Raw genomic sequence first — 15,185 nt, 5'->3', positions numbered from 1 at the left:
TGACCTGATTTAAACACTCAACCTTCGAATCTGGAGTCAGATGCACAGTTGCTGTGCCACAAGCCCACACCCTGCTTGTTTGACATGCAAGTCGTCCTGTTTGGGGGCTTCACCAGGTTGGCACCTCATCTTCAGGTACGTCTGGTGCTGCTCCTGGCATGCCCTCCTGTCCTCCCCATTGAACCAGGGTTGATCCCTGGCTTGGTGTTAATGGTTCAGTGGGGGCTATGCCAGGCCATGAGGTTACAGATTGTGCTGGAGTACGGTGCTGCTGCTGTTGATGGCCCACAGCGCCTCATGGATACCCAGGCTTGAGCTGCTAGATCTGATCCAAGTCTGTTCCATTTAACACAGTGGTAGTACCACACAATACGATGGAGGTTATTCCCAATGTGACAGTGGGACTTTGCCTCCACAAGGACAGTGCGATGGTCCCTCTCACTGAGACTGTCATGGACATTTGTACCTGCAGCTGGCAGATTGGAAAGATGGAATCAAGTATGTTTTTCCCTCTTGTTGGTTCCCTCACCACCTGCTGCAGACCCAGTCTAATAGCTATGTCCTTTAGTATAAGTCTGATGTTGGTCATCAAACCCACCAGACACACTCACATCCTCAGGGAATATCGATGGAATGGAAGCGATATCCAGAATCTCCATCAGGTTCTGACACAATCTCCATTCCCTCACACTTGTGTGTTCCCACTCTCTGGGAATGGACTTTCCCTGATTGTGTTGATGGGTATGGAGTTATCATCTGGGATTTGGAGTTTACAATAGAGACAGATGGATATTGATGAGTTTGTGAAGGTGATCATTTTAAAGAGGTCAGAAAGTCATTTAAAACAGCGATCTCTGTGCATCAATTCTACAAAAGCTAGTTATTATTCTCATCTAGCAAACAAACAGAATCCCTTGGGTGTGAATGAATTAAGAGTTGTCACTGCTGAGTTCATGCCAAACCGGGAAAAGCGAGAAAGGTCAATAGTTTCGTTTTGACTTCAGGACAGAAGATTAAAGGTCTCAGTTCAGGGGTGAGAACAGTTTTCTCCTTGCAAGAAAATGACATTTTCAGTTCAATCCAGGAAAACCAGAGACCCGAGCCAGAGGGCTGCAGTTTCTGGAACTTCTCAACCGGGAGAGTTTGGATCAAAGTCAGTTGTTGGAACTGGAAAGATTGAAACAATCCGAATTGTGAAAGGTTCATTCCAGCAGATTTGGGAAGGAGGCATGAATCTGTCTCAGCGTTCCAAGGATAAGGAACTAGGGAGAGCCAGTAAAATAAATACTGACAGAATTGACCTTTTAGTGAATATCTGTAACCGTGTTGTGGAACAGATTGAACCCGTTTTCTTATTTGCACAAAGATCTTTCTGACTGCGGATATATACTGTATATAAAATACACAGCTTTGGTTGTTTCTTTTCCTTTCTTGTGTCAACATAGACTCCCTTGTAAAAGAACATCAGCAGCTTCATGTGAATATGTTTCAGTGACTAACCTGCATGGGAACCCCATCTACAAATATTCCACCTCAAACCCAGGTTTCATTCCAGGATTGGACTGTCCCTGGTGACCGAATATCATTCAAACTGACGGGAATTTTGTTCCTGCAGATGGAACGAGTGTGACACAGACTTGCAGGAAGTGACTGAGGGAACAGAGAGTCAGGAATAAAATCCATTTTCATTTTATTCACATTTCTTACATTCTCATTATTCAAGCACTGTATCATTTTTCAAACAAGAATTACATTGTACCAAAACATAGCTGACATCGTTTAAAAGATTCTGACAGGATTGATCAGGAGCAATGACTTTTTATCAAGAGTTATCACCTCAGTATAATCATTAACATGTCCAATTGGAGGATAGACTTGAAGCTGAAATCTCATTCCTGGAGAGTGGACAGGTCAGGGGTCACTTTACAATTCTCTCCTGATAACGTCTCAAGGATTGTGTGGGTCATTCAGCTGCTGAGCCTGCCCTTTCCTCCCTCCAATAGCTGCTGGGTCACCAGTCAGTGAAGTATTCCTGATTCTAAGCAGCTGCCTGGCCCTCTATTCACACTCCCCTCCACCCCACCCCCACCCCCCCAACTCCCCCCTTCCCCCGGGGAATGAACACTCCCAGACATTATCAACCATCCAGTTCTGAAACACACTTATGAAATAAACCTCGCTTTGTGCTTCCTGGTTAGTTTGGGGAAGGCTTGTTGGGGAGTTGGATGGTCATAACTCCCCCAGTTCACATTGAATTGAAGCTCAACATCTGCTGATTCCAAGAGCCACAAGCTGCTGCTGTGTAAATGAATATAATCATTCCTGTGGAATCATTAATAAAAACATCAAAATCAATAAGACAATAAATAACTTCTAGCGATTACAAATGACACATATTGGTGATTGTAGTTAAACAATGGTGATAAGTTGTGACAGATTTTAGTAGTCAACAATAAATCAGGTTTAGAGTATTTATATAGATATTTATCTAAGAATTAGAATTTGTAAAACTGATATGTACAGAGCTTACATAACATGTGAAATTTGTTAATGTCAGATACAAAACCAATTTCCTTCAATATAAAAACTGTCTCTGAGTTCCCTCAGGACATTGCTTCATTTCAGGTCAACCACTGACACATTGAAGACAGTGAAGATGAGAAAGTGTGAGGGAGGAACCATCCGTGAAGATCCCTCTGACGGTGACACTGCTCACATTTCTGGGACGGGATGGAAACACGACTTGAGAAGGTCTCACTTGAAGAACCAGGATCCAAACTTGTGGATCTGGGATTCACTGTTCAATCTGTGGAAACACATTCCCTGAAAAATTGATCTCAGTCCTGAAGGAATTGAGTGTGAGCAATGAGCTGTAATTCTGTGTGTCTGCTGTGATAAGGAAGGACAGACAATGGTGTCCATGTCCACACCCCCCACCAACCCAACCTCCACCCCCGGCACCTTCCCCTGCAACCGCAGGAAATGTAAAACTTGCGCCCACACCTCCACACTCACTTCCCTCCAAGGCCCCAAGGGATCCTTCCATATCCGCCACAAGTTCACCTGTACCTCCACACACATCATCTATTGCATCCGCTGCACCCGATGTGGCCTCCTCTATATTGGTGAAACAGGCCGCTTACTTGCGGAACGCTTCAGAGAACACCTCCGGGCCGCCCGAACCAACCAACCCAATCACCCCGTGGCTCAACACTTTAACTCTCCCTCCCACTCCACCGAGGACATGCAGGTCCTTGGACTCCTCCACCGGCAGAACACAACAACACGACGGCTGGAGGAGGAGCGCCTCATCTTCCGCCTGGGAACCCTCCAACCACAAGGTATGAATTCAGATTTCTCCAGTTTCCTCATTTCCCCTCCCCCCACCTTGTCTCAGTCGGTTCCCTCAACTCAGCACCGCCCTCCTAACCTGCAATCCTCTTCCTGACCTCTCCGCCCCCACCCCACTCCGGCCTATCACCCTCACCTTGACCTCCTTCCACCTATCCCACCTCCATCGCCCCTCCCCCTGGTCCCTCCTCCCTACCCTTTATCTTAGCCTGCTTGGCTCTCTCTCTCTCTTATTCCTGATGAAGGGCTCATGCTTGAAACGTCGAATTCTCTATTCCTGAGATGCTGCCTGGCCTGCTGTGCTTTGACCAGCAACACATTTGCAGCTGGAACAGGAGAATCCCGTTATTCCACAATGAGGCTCCAGGAATGTCCTGTAGTGGGGCCCAGGAAACCCACAAGGTCAGGAATGGAGAGACACAAGGCAATCACTTCAGGGTGGGGAGGGGAGGGGAATTAGTCTGACAGGGTTTAACAGTGTCTGGGAGGGTGGGACAGGGTCAGGAGGGGAGGGGAATTAGTCTGACAGTGTTTATCAATGTCTGGGAGGGTGGGACAGGGTGAGGAGGGGAGGGGAATTAGTCTGACAGGGTTTAACAGTGGCTGGGAGGGTGGGACAGGGTCAGGAGGGATGTGAAAATGTTACAAATAAATCTAGAGAATCTAAATCTAAATAAACCTAAGTCAGAGAAAAGTTGACACGTCACTTACTGAATCATGAAGAAGCTGCACCAGAGACTTCAGAAACTGAGAAAATAAAAACAGAACATGAGAAATTATATAAAATATAAAAGCAGACAGTGTGAGATATTCTCTATCACTCACTGGACCCAGGATTTAATCACCCTCAGCATTAACTAACCAGACTCTTCAAGCCCCCCCCCCCCCCCCCCCCCCAGGGGAATTAAGGATGAGTGAGTGGAGGGAGGGGCAGTGGGGGAACAGAATGGAGGGTGACAGTTCGAAGGAGAGACACTGGGGACATGGAGTAGAGAAACAGGACGATAAGAGAGTGTTGGCTGAGAAACAGCATTGTGAGGAGACTGACCCGTCACCCTGAGCAACACCCTGGCAAATATAACTCTACACTCTAATAGGGGCAGCACAGTGGCTCAGTGGTTAGCACTGTTACCTCACAGCACCAGGGACCCGGGTATAATTTCCACCTCGGGTATCTGTCTGTATGGAGTTTGCACATTCTCCCTGTGTCTGTGTGGGTTTTCTCCGGGTGGTCCGGTTTTCCACAATCCAAAGATGTGCAGGTCAGGTGAATTGGCCATGTTACATTGCCCATAGTGTTAGGTGTGTTAGTCAGAGGTAAATATAGGGTAGGGGAACGGGTCTGGGTGGGTTCCTCTTCAGAGGGTTGGGCTGAAAGGCCTGTTTCCATTCTGCAGGTGATCTGATCTACACCTCCCATTACCTTATCCATCCTTCCCAACACTCTGTCCCCTCAGTCACTTACTGGGAGCTGTTGTGTAGGTCCCACTTGGGGAACCTGCAGAAACAAAATAAACATCCATTAGGATGGGGAATAATCCATTCTCAGAGACTGTAAACAAATGTTCAAAATTTATCAAGGTGATTGCACACAAACAAGGCAGTAAGGAAGGTTTTACAGAGATTGTGTCAGAAATCCTCATTCCCATACTCCCCTCCCCTGCATCCCCACCAGATGCAGAAAACCCCTTCCATTTAATTAATATTCACTCAGTGAGGATCTGATTAGGTGTTGTGGATTTAATGATCAATATTAAACCTGGTCTGGGCTGATCACATAAAGGAAGATCAGACAGTGAACGAGACGTGTTTATACGTGTGTATCTGTATGTGGGGATTCATCAGTTCCATTCCCCACAGTGCCCTGTATTCCCAGTACTGGAGATTCCCCCACACTCACTCTGTCCCCTCAGTTCCACATTCCCTTCTCTCTGAATCTTACCTCTCTGTGACCTTTTCCAGATGATTATTCTGACTATCCCGACAATAACAGCCAATAGAATGACCATTGATGCAATGAGACTTCCAAGATGGGAATGCAGCCAATTGCTTTTCAGATTTTCTGAAACACATTGGAAGTATATCAGGATTCTCTCTGTTCCTGGATTTATTTCTAGCTCTATGTTGATTGGGAACAATTTTAACTGCTCCGAGCTGTTGGGAATTGTTGGGATTGGTTGAAATGCTGGTTTGACCCTCGCCCGATTTCACTCTCCAGTGAAGTCACCAAGGATCCCATTGATAAGGGTATAAACATCGTGTTGTACCTGTCCTGGGGGTTACCTCCCCAGACAGTTCAGTTCCCATTCTCCCCGATATCTCTGTGTCCTGTCCTTACTAGTGCTGGTGGGGTAGATCGGCCTTGGGTGAGGTGAAGGAGTGAGTGAATGGTTCGAGGAGTGCAGTTAGGTGTCCCAGAAAGGCACTTCCTCAGTGGTTGGGCAAGGGGCAGATTGGGAACTCACTGGTGAGTGTCGGGGATGTAGAGTACCAATGGAATGGTGTTTGGGTGCCAGAGTGGGCTGGTGAGGGGGCCATGTTAGGTATCCAGTTGTGGAGGTCTGGGTTGTGTCCCAGTTGTCTGTCCAGGGTGACGCACTGCGAGTTTGACAGACATCAAGAGACAGTGAGCTGGTGTTGGTGCTGGGGAGAGGTCAAGTGTTGGTTGCAGAATGTCAGGTTATGGGTTTGAGGGGATGGAGTCAAAGTGTTAAAGAGTCACACAACAAGTGTGTGTGTTCAGTCCAACTAGCCCACGTTGACCAGATATCCTCGTCAGTGTGTGAATGGAGGGTTCAGCAGTACATGTGGCGATATTCGGTTTTCTAGTTCTCTGGTGTTAGGGACCAGACCAGGCCCCCTCAAAATATTTGAAGAAGGTAGCCCATATCTGAACTGCTTTTTATTTTAAAGCTAGATAGGAAATGCTGTGTTCCAGATACAACGCAAGTGGTCAAACAACTCGACGTTAAGCAAAACACAATTTACATAAATGCTGTAATTAAAAAACAAACAAAAGAAAGAGAAATTTCGAATAACAACAATTGAAAAATGTAACCAAATACGGTACCTATTACTAATTAACTGCTGCAATATTGTAACATCCTATAAACACCTTGGCAAAAAGGTAAATTCAGACACAGATTCTTACAGGCAGTTCTCCAGTCCTGGAGGAAATAGTGTCAAGAGAAAAATATAGACAGTAGTAGCCAGGTGACACTCACTGAAGCTGCCAACTCTTTTGAGACCCCAAAAGCTTCTGATGTAACTGAAGAAAACCAAACTGAGAAATCTGGATCTGTGAGAGCTGGCCACGCCCATTCAGACTGCTTCTACTGTTCCAGCTTAAAAAAACCCCAAGGCCTCACAACTGGTTTACCTCAGTCATCATCAGCAGGGAGTTTGGTGCCTCTGCCTTACAACCTCTCTTCAAAACAAAAACTAGGACACCAACAGCCTTTTAAAGTGACAGCATCATCACACTAGGAGTTAAAGAAGCTTCCAATCCCGAATCTCAGAACCTGAGATCTTTCTAGAGGGTTCCAGACACAAGGTAATTGTCCATTGGAAGTTGAAATTTCCTGGACAAATCCCATTCAGTGAGTCAGGAATTCTGAGGGGTCCAGACCCTCCTCTCTCAGGGTGTGTCCAGTCTCTGACTGTCTGGCTACTGGACAATCTGGGCCCATGTCTGGTGCTAAAGCCTGGAAGACAAGGGAATCTTCGTGTAAATCCCCCCTAAAAGGCTGTGGAAGCTCGGGATTTAGTGACCCTTTCAAACCTAGAATTTAAATATTTAAATCAGTGAAGCCAACATGGCATATCAACACAGAGAACAAGGTGGGTACTTCCAAATGTGATAGTGAACCAATGTCCTCTAAATTGTTTCATCTGTCACATATACATACAAACACACACAAACATAGACACACACACACACACACACACACAGAGACACACACACACACACACACACACAGACACACACACACACACACACACACACACAGAGACACACACACACAGAGACTCTCCAGTCCCTTACCCCACTGATAGAGCTTGCCCTCTGCCAGGCTGCTGTGTTCAATTTGACAGGAGTATTGATCCTCATCCCCAGCATTGATCTCAATCTCTTTCTGGATCTGATGGGTCCCATCGTGGTTCGGTCGAACCCCTGATGATTGGGTCTCAGACATGACCTCTTCATTCCTTAGCCAGGTCACCTCGATGTCTGCAGGATCAAACTCAGTGACCAGGCAGGAGAGAGTGAGCGGCTTGTCCTGACCATTGGGCTCCCTCCTGGAGATGAACACTTCAGGCTGAACTGTGATGGGAAAGGGGGAAAACACAAACAACAGACAGACACTGAATGGAATGGGAGAACGGTTTCATAGATCAGTGAGGTTAGATCAGAACGTGGAACAAAACAGAAATACATACCTTTCCTTTTGAAATAATCCTTTCCAGCTTTCAGATATGTGTTCAAATTTTCAACATATGCATCTTCCATGTGTCTTTTCCAGTAGTTGTTCCAGGAATCATCAGAATCCCATTTCTCCTTAGTCATCACTGCAATGGGATTGGATGCGATCCATCTCATTCTGTCCGGGTCTAAACTGATAAAGTCTTCTCCATCAAATCCAAATCTCATTGATCTCTTAATGCTGCCATCATCACTGACCTCAGCAGTAGTTATCCGTTGAAAAATGTGAACTCCTGTCAGTGATCAAACAGTCATAGATAATTAATCATTAATTTTACCAGAGGAACAATCTGATCAAAGGGGAAGGGGGATCCTGCATCAAGCCCAGGAAAAGGGGGTTACACACGGTTCTAATCTCCAGGGTTCCAGACTCGGGCAGCACTGACCCTTTCTCCAGTAATTGCCTCATCCCTCAACCTGGAACAGATAGGGAATGGGCTCTCCAATCCGGGTCAGAATTCCAGCGCTCACAATCCCACTGTCCTGGATCAACAGCCCCGTTCCACGTGGTCATTTATTTTGATCACAGGCTGCATTCTGGGGGATGTAGTTCATGTCTGTCCGTGAGCACTCTGTCAGCCTCCCACAGGCACTGACCCACGATCGGACTCTGTGTTATTTACAAGGGCCCTCTCCCTGCGTGGGGCTGTGAAATCTCTTCCCCTGAGCCTGGCTGAATGAAGATGAGGATCAATCTCTAAGTTACTCACTAACTGTATCCATTGCTTTCTGTCAGTTTTATAAATGATTTGGATGTGCATATAGGAGGAATGGTTGGTAATGGTTAGTGCAGATGACACCAAAACAGGAAATGTAGTGAGCAGTGAAGAAGATTATCTCAGAGTACAATCGGACCTTGATCAGATGGGCTGAGGAGTGGCAGACGGAGTTTAATTTTGAGAAATATGAGATGTTGCATTTTGCGTAAATCATAGCAGCATTTATACAGTTAATGGTAGGGTGCTGGGGAGTGTTACCAAACAAACAGACCTTGGGGTGTAGAGTCACAGTTCCTGAAGGTGGAGTTACAGATTGACATGATAGTGAAGAAGGTGTTTGGTCTACTTGCCTTTATTGATCAATGGGTTGAGTACAGGAGTTGGGATATCATGTTGCAGCTGTACAGGACATTAATTCAGTCACGTTTCGAATACTATGTTAAATTCTATACTTGCTGCAATAGGAAATGTGAAAGGATTCAGAAAAGATTTACGTGGTTTGGAGCTATAGTGAGAGACTGAATAGGCTGGGGCTATTTTCCCTGAAGTTTATAAAAACATGAGGGGCATAGATAAGGTGAATAACCAAGTTTTTTTTCCCCAGGGTCAGGGAGTCCGAAACTAAAGGGCATAGGTTGAAGGTGAGAGGGAAAAGGTTTAAAAGGGACCTAACAGGGAACTTTTTCAAGCAGAGGATGGTGCAAGTATGGAATGAGCTGCCACAGGAAGTGACAGAGGCTGGTACAATTACAGCATTTAAAAGGCATCAGGGTGGGCTTATAATAGGATGGGTTAAGAAGAATGTGGGCTAAATGCTGGCAAATGGGACTGAGATCAGTTTAGGATTTCTGGTCTGCGTGGACAAGTTGCACTAAAGGGTCTGTTTCTGAGGTGTGCAAATCTATGAATCTACTACCTTCTGTACAATTTCCTCTGATTATTGCAGTGTTTTTACATTTGTTCTTGTTGGTTAATCCATTCCTCACAAATTAAACAGAATGAGTTGGCTTCTTTTAGGCAGTTTCCCAGAATGCCCTACTCCCAGTCCCAGCTGGTCCAAAGTGGTCTCAATATATGTGCACAACGTGATTCAAAAATATCTCCAGATCATGAATGGACCGTGACAGTCAAATATTCTCTTTCAAGTCCCTCCGGTTCTCAATTCATTACTTATCACACTGTTTGCTGATTGGCTCATAACTCAATATGAATAATATTAATAATCATCCCTTCAATTTCTTCATTTGTTAAAAATATTTCTTCATTACTAGATTTGTTTACTTTACAATTTGTTTTTTTTCTGTTTTAATGACAACAGATAATATATTTCAGTACTGCACTTGATTTCCTCTTATCAAACACATTTCCAGTTAATTCTAATAACATGGGAATTCAGAGGGAGAGTGGGCAAGTCAACCCTTTGAGTCCACTCCACCATTTAACATGATCATCGCTGACCTTAGCTACCTCCTCTCTCTATCTATGACTTCTTGTTCGAGACTGTCCCACAAAGGGAATATCTGCTAGACATCAATCTTATCAATCCCCTTTAGCATTTTATATTCCTCAATCAATCTCCCTTCATTCCTCTGATCGTCAGTGAGTGAAAGCCAAAGCTATCAATTGCTTCTCTTACAATAACCCTTTCATCCCTGGAACCAACCTGGTGAACCTCCTCTGAACTGCCTGCAATGTCACCACATCCTCCCTTAGGTAAGGAGACCACAACTGGACATCATTCTCCAGGTGTGGACTCACCAATGCCTTATATAACTGTAACAACACTTCTTTGCAATAAATACCAGTATTCCATTTGCCTTTCTTATTATATGCTGCACCTGCATATCCACTTTCTGCAATTCATGCCCAAAAACACCCAGATCCCTCTGCACTGACACACTGTGAATCTGCTTCCCAGTGCAATACCAATTTGTCTTATTTTCCAGTCAAAATGAACAAGCCCACACTTATCCACATTAATCTCCACCTGTCAGAGTCTGGCCCATTCTCCTAGCCAATATCCATTTGGAAACTTATTATCTCCTCATCATAGCCTGGTTTCCCATGAATCTCCATTGTGGGTAAAAACCTGGTCATCAGGTGTGAGGCACTGTCATTGCTGTTACACGTGGCACAGGTCTGGCCTATTCCCAGAACCTGCGCCGCTGCAGTCACCCGGGCCATCTTCCAGTTTATATGGAGGTCAAAGATGGACTGGGTCCGAAGGGACTCGATGTATAAAGATCTGGGCAACGGGGGAAAATAATACACCCCCTGATGGCCACCTTTGTGTGTGGCTGCATCAAACTGTGCGTGGATCTCCGGTACGCAAACACCAAGTGTCACTACGTACTGAGGTTCTACCTGTCCCCGGTGTTGCGAAGGATGGGCCTGGCCTCGCTGCTGCGGAACGCTCCGACTAGTTGGACCGTTCCGTATCACCTGTCCTTCGTGGAGAAGTTTATGAAGAAGAACACCTTTGGCCACAAGTCCATCAGGAATTGGTCAGCACGTAGTATCCTTGAGATCCTTTGGGAAAAGGAGAGGACGGATCCTATCGAGCGGTTCCCTGAGCAGACTGTCAAAGCCATTTGGCAGAATGCCTCATTGCCAGAACTGTCCAACAAGCACCAAGACATGGCTTGGCTGGTGGCGAGAAGGGCTCTGCCTGTGAGATCCTTTATGCACGCCCGGACTCTCAGCCGCACCGCACCCTGCCCTCAAAGTGGCTGCGGGGGGGACGAGACTGTCACACACCTCCTTCTGGAATGTGCTTACACAGAAGAAGTCTGGAGAGGAACGCAGTGGTGTTTGTTGAGGTTCGTCCCGAGCAGTGGGACTCCGTGCTCTACGGCCTGTTCCCTGGGTTGCACACCGAGACGAACATCAACTGCGCCTGGAGGATCATCAACTTGGTGAAGGACGCTCTCTGGGTGGTCCGAAACCTGTTGATCTTCCAGCTGAAGGAGTTAACCCCGACTGAGTGTTGCAGACTGGCACATTCCAAGGTCCTGGACTACGTGCTGAGGGACGCGCTGAAGGTTGGCGCAGCTGCCGTCAAGGCGCGGTGGGGAAAGACCACGTGTAACATCTGCCTGTCTAAAGAAGATCAGGGGGCCCATGCAGTCATTTGGGCTCTGCTGATGCCTCAGCTAAATATGTAATGGTACAGACTTGTATATATGAATGATTACTCTGTCTCTGTATACCAAGAAATGGAATGTTTACAGATGTATGGCATGATCAAATGTACAGATCATCAAAGTATTTTATGAATAAAGTATATTTTTGAAATTAAAAAAAAAGATGGCTCTGTTGACGCCTCAGCAGAATACCTGGATTGTCAATGTACAGACTTGTCCATACGAATGATTAATTCCAATCTATGTATGTAAACAAATGGAATGTATACATATGTGTGGCATCACTATTTGTATAGATATCAAAATAATTTGATGAGTAAAGTATATTTTTGAAATAATAAAAAAAGATGTTTTGTTAAACCTCTGTAAAATAATTTGACTGCACTGTGTCTACATTTCCCTCAAAAGATATGAAGAACTGAGATGAATGTTGGTCGTGCACTGGGGGTGGAAAAGGCTCACAGAAATAGGGGAAGCATTGAGGCCTGTTATGTCTCTCCCAGTCCTGGGGCCCACATGTCAGGGTTGGGGAATGAATGAGGTTTTATGATGAAAGGGAACAACAACAGAGAAATTCAACAAGCCTGATCTTACCTGATGTCTGGTTTGTCCTCTTCATTATTGTACTCAGAATTTCCTTCGCCATGTTTGCATGTCTGTTCACTAGCTCTGTGATATAATTCCAGAAATTTGTATCGAAGAAATCTGCCATGAACTGCTGCCTGGGGATGCACCGTTGGGTTTGACTGTCACGAGAAGCTATTATAACTCCATTGACTGTTGCAGTGCTTGTAACCTCAGGAAAACCCTTCAAACCAGCAACAATTGTGTAAATCCCAGTGTGTACATTAGTCTCTGTAAAACAAATAATACAAGCAGGGAGTTACTCAACACCAATATAAACATCATATGAATGTACCTGGGCCACAAAACCACAATCACATCACAGATCCCAGGGACATCACTAATGTGAGAGATTGCCTTCAAAATTACTTTCAACTTGTTATATCTGTAAAGGTCAGGCTGAAAACAATTGCACAGACTTCCAGCTGGTCAAAGTGAGGCCCATCCACACAGTGACAATCTCCAATATCCCACCAAATTATCACACTGTCAGAATCCTGTCTGATATAATCAACAGAATCAGATTCAACTGGGTCAGAATTAGCTGCTGCAGCCTCTCAGAACAGGGAGTAAACACAGAGTCAGGGTCACTCAGATACTCGATGGAATCAGTGTGGACACAGGGGAGAGGCTGGGACACAATCCAGTGATTGGATATTAAACAGAAAATCACTAACCTGGAACAGGAACTTGGCATAAATAGAAGAAAAATATTGAAAGGACTTTCCTGCCCATGGTCCATCTGGAGTGAGGAATTCAGGATAATCCGAGGGCAGGTTTATCCATAACCAGGAAAGGTGTGGGGTGAGTGAATCCAGATTGAAATGAAGAGAAACAGGAATATTTGGGAGGATGAAGTGTGAGACCATGGGGGACAGTCACTGTGTGAACAGTCTCTCTGTCAAACAGGGGGATGGACAATCCAGAGCAGGATCCCCACTGTCCTTCACTGAGCTTTTTAATCAGCCCTTTATACACGGCCAGTAGGATGTTGGTGTCTGAGATAACCCGGCCTATTCAACCATGAGGGCATCACAGCTGGGCCTGGGCTGGGTTAGACATGGAGTCTCCTTCTCCTCCCCGCAGTGTTTACAAGACTTTAGACCAGGAATGATGAAGCTGTTTGGCTTCTCCCAATCGATGTGAAAATTAAAATTCTCCATTGGAACCATTTCCCATTTGCTCAGAGCTTCTCTGATCTCGGGGTTTCTACATCCTGCTGTCAGGAGACCTGGACACAAATCCCATCAGAATCTCCCAGACTGTGCTGCCTTCAATGTGTAAAAGATCAGGCTGGCTGTATAACAGGCGGCTGATCAAACATCCCCCATTTCAAACTCTCCCCAAGAGACTCACATTCACCCCAGACACAGAGAGAGAGAGAGAGAGAGAGAATGGAAAGCTGAATTCTGTACTTACCGGGAGAGACCCGGGAAAAACACAGGGAGATGGAGAGAAGGATCAGCAACATTCTGGGAATCCACTCTCCCTATTCCCATCAGGGACTGGGAATAAAACAGTGATTGGAAAATATCTGCTGTTCACAAACAGAAAAATAACCAAAATAAACGTTTGTTTCCACCATGATATCATTTCCTGATCGACAAAGTAATTTGATCATTTCCTGAACTTGAAGCTGCCGAACCAGTCTCAGTAAAAAAAACCCAATAAAGAGATGAACAGGTTCTGTCACCAGTTCCCAGGGAGATCAGACACAGACAGGTTGAGTTACTCGCTGTGAAACAGACACAGGGAAAACTGACCTTTCTCCCGTTGGCAGGACACAGGGTGTGGGGTCTTTGTGGGATACCCTTCAGTGGGTCGGGGTGGACTTGTTGGGCCAAATGGCCTGTCCCCATACTGTAGGGAGTCTATGAATCGATTATTCTAAAAACAGCCATCTCATGTTCATATGAACTTGTACAGAAGCTGAAAGAAAACAGTTTCAAAATCTAATGGAAGAACTTGGTCAAATTTTGAAAAGATCAAACAAAGTAACGTTACGAAGTGGATAAGGCCATGGAAATAAATCAGACACATATCACACTCTTGGAGAGACGACTTTGTTGGAGTTCAAGAATTCCCTTTGTGAAGTATTGGTAACTCATGATGAAGAGCAGAGAGTTAAACCTGCAAAGAATTTCCTTGTGTTATAAAGTGGAGGTTGAGACCCCCGCCCTGTGAACTAAACCGAAATGCCCAAAGAGGAGCCCCTCACCTCATAATCTGTAAAAGGGGGTGTGCCGAGTGGTGTAACCTGCTTCTCAGCAACTTCAAGCGGTTCAATAAAATAAATCCCTGACACTCACTTTAAAATCAACTCGTCACCATCTATTTACCTAACTCTAACAGTGAACAAACTAACGAAACTAATCAAGCAGAATTAATCCCGATTAACTTCTAACTATTGCCAACTACAGCAAGATTCAAATTGCATGTTTTTCCAATAAAGACCAGCCCAATTTATACATAAAAAAATTTAATCTCTCAAAATTCCGGCCATGTTACGTGTCTTCTGGAATGTTCTGTGCCTCCTCCGACAATTCTTCAGTCAGGAATATTAACTAGCTGCACCATTTTTATTTTGATGGTGGTTTTCTAAGACACAGATGAGGCTGTGAGAGCCAGCGATTCTCTCCTGAGAGCTGAGGGCTGTTGGCTGTGCTGGAGGGCAGTTAGCTCTGAGGTCTTTATTCAACTGCCCCCTTCCTTTATCCCCTTAATTACATATCAATATTTCACACAATAGAATTGGTTCTCTGTTGTTAAAATCATCAGCCTTAAATCTTATAGATTTTTGGTATCTAAATCGTTGCTCAAATTAATTGGCTAAATTCAAAGGCCTGCTGTATTGAAAAAAAAACT

General features: G+C 45.1%; 1 protein-coding gene across 3 annotated transcripts; it reads right to left on the bottom strand.

The window, feature by feature from the left end:
* Positions 1-2,103: 2,103 nt before the first annotated feature.
* On the bottom strand, positions 2,104-13,929 carry LOC132832706 (class I histocompatibility antigen, F10 alpha chain-like). Of its 3 annotated transcripts, none has more exons than XR_009646970.1 (8): positions 13,740-13,929; positions 12,291-12,551; positions 7,792-8,067; positions 7,397-7,675; positions 5,294-5,413; positions 4,775-4,849; positions 4,063-4,098; positions 2,104-2,806 (listed from the first exon to the last, which is right to left on the bottom strand). XR_009646970.1 is itself a non-coding variant. In XM_060850801.1 (8 exons), exons 1-7 carry the CDS (start codon positions 13,789-13,791, stop codon positions 4,067-4,069), a joined length of 1,053 nt encoding a protein of 350 aa, XP_060706784.1. In that variant the 5' UTR covers positions 13,792-13,929; the 3' UTR covers positions 2,104-2,806; positions 4,063-4,066. The 3 variants fall into 3 exon arrangements, 2 of the variants coding, with proteins under 2 accessions (XP_060706784.1, XP_060706786.1); XM_060850801.1 differs by having other exon boundaries at positions 4,817-4,849; XM_060850803.1 differs by having other exon boundaries at positions 2,104-2,322; positions 4,817-4,849.
* Positions 13,930-15,185: the final 1,256 nt, after the last annotated feature.

Source organism: Hemiscyllium ocellatum, chromosome 35 (genome assembly GCF_020745735.1).
Source record: "Hemiscyllium ocellatum isolate sHemOce1 chromosome 35, sHemOce1.pat.X.cur, whole genome shotgun sequence".
NCBI lineage: Eukaryota > Metazoa > Chordata > Chondrichthyes > Orectolobiformes > Hemiscylliidae > Hemiscyllium > Hemiscyllium ocellatum.
Note: the sequence above shows the minus strand (reverse complement) of the source record. Positions and strands in the feature narration are given on the sequence as shown.

Excerpts from the sequence above, each read along its gene's own strand:
- LOC132832706 (XM_060850801.1), bottom strand. The coding sequence starts at position 13,791 with ATGTTGCTGATCCTTCTCTCCATCTCCCTGTGTTTTTCCCGGGTCTCT. Across the intron at positions 8,068-12,290 it reads GAGGACAAACCAGACATCAG|GAGTTCACATTTTTCAACGG; the intron begins GTAAGATCAGGC and ends GATCACTGACAG. Across the intron at positions 7,676-7,791 it reads GGATTATTTCAAAAGGAAAG|TTCAGCCTGAAGTGTTCATC; the intron begins GTATGTATTTCT and ends TTCCCATCACAG.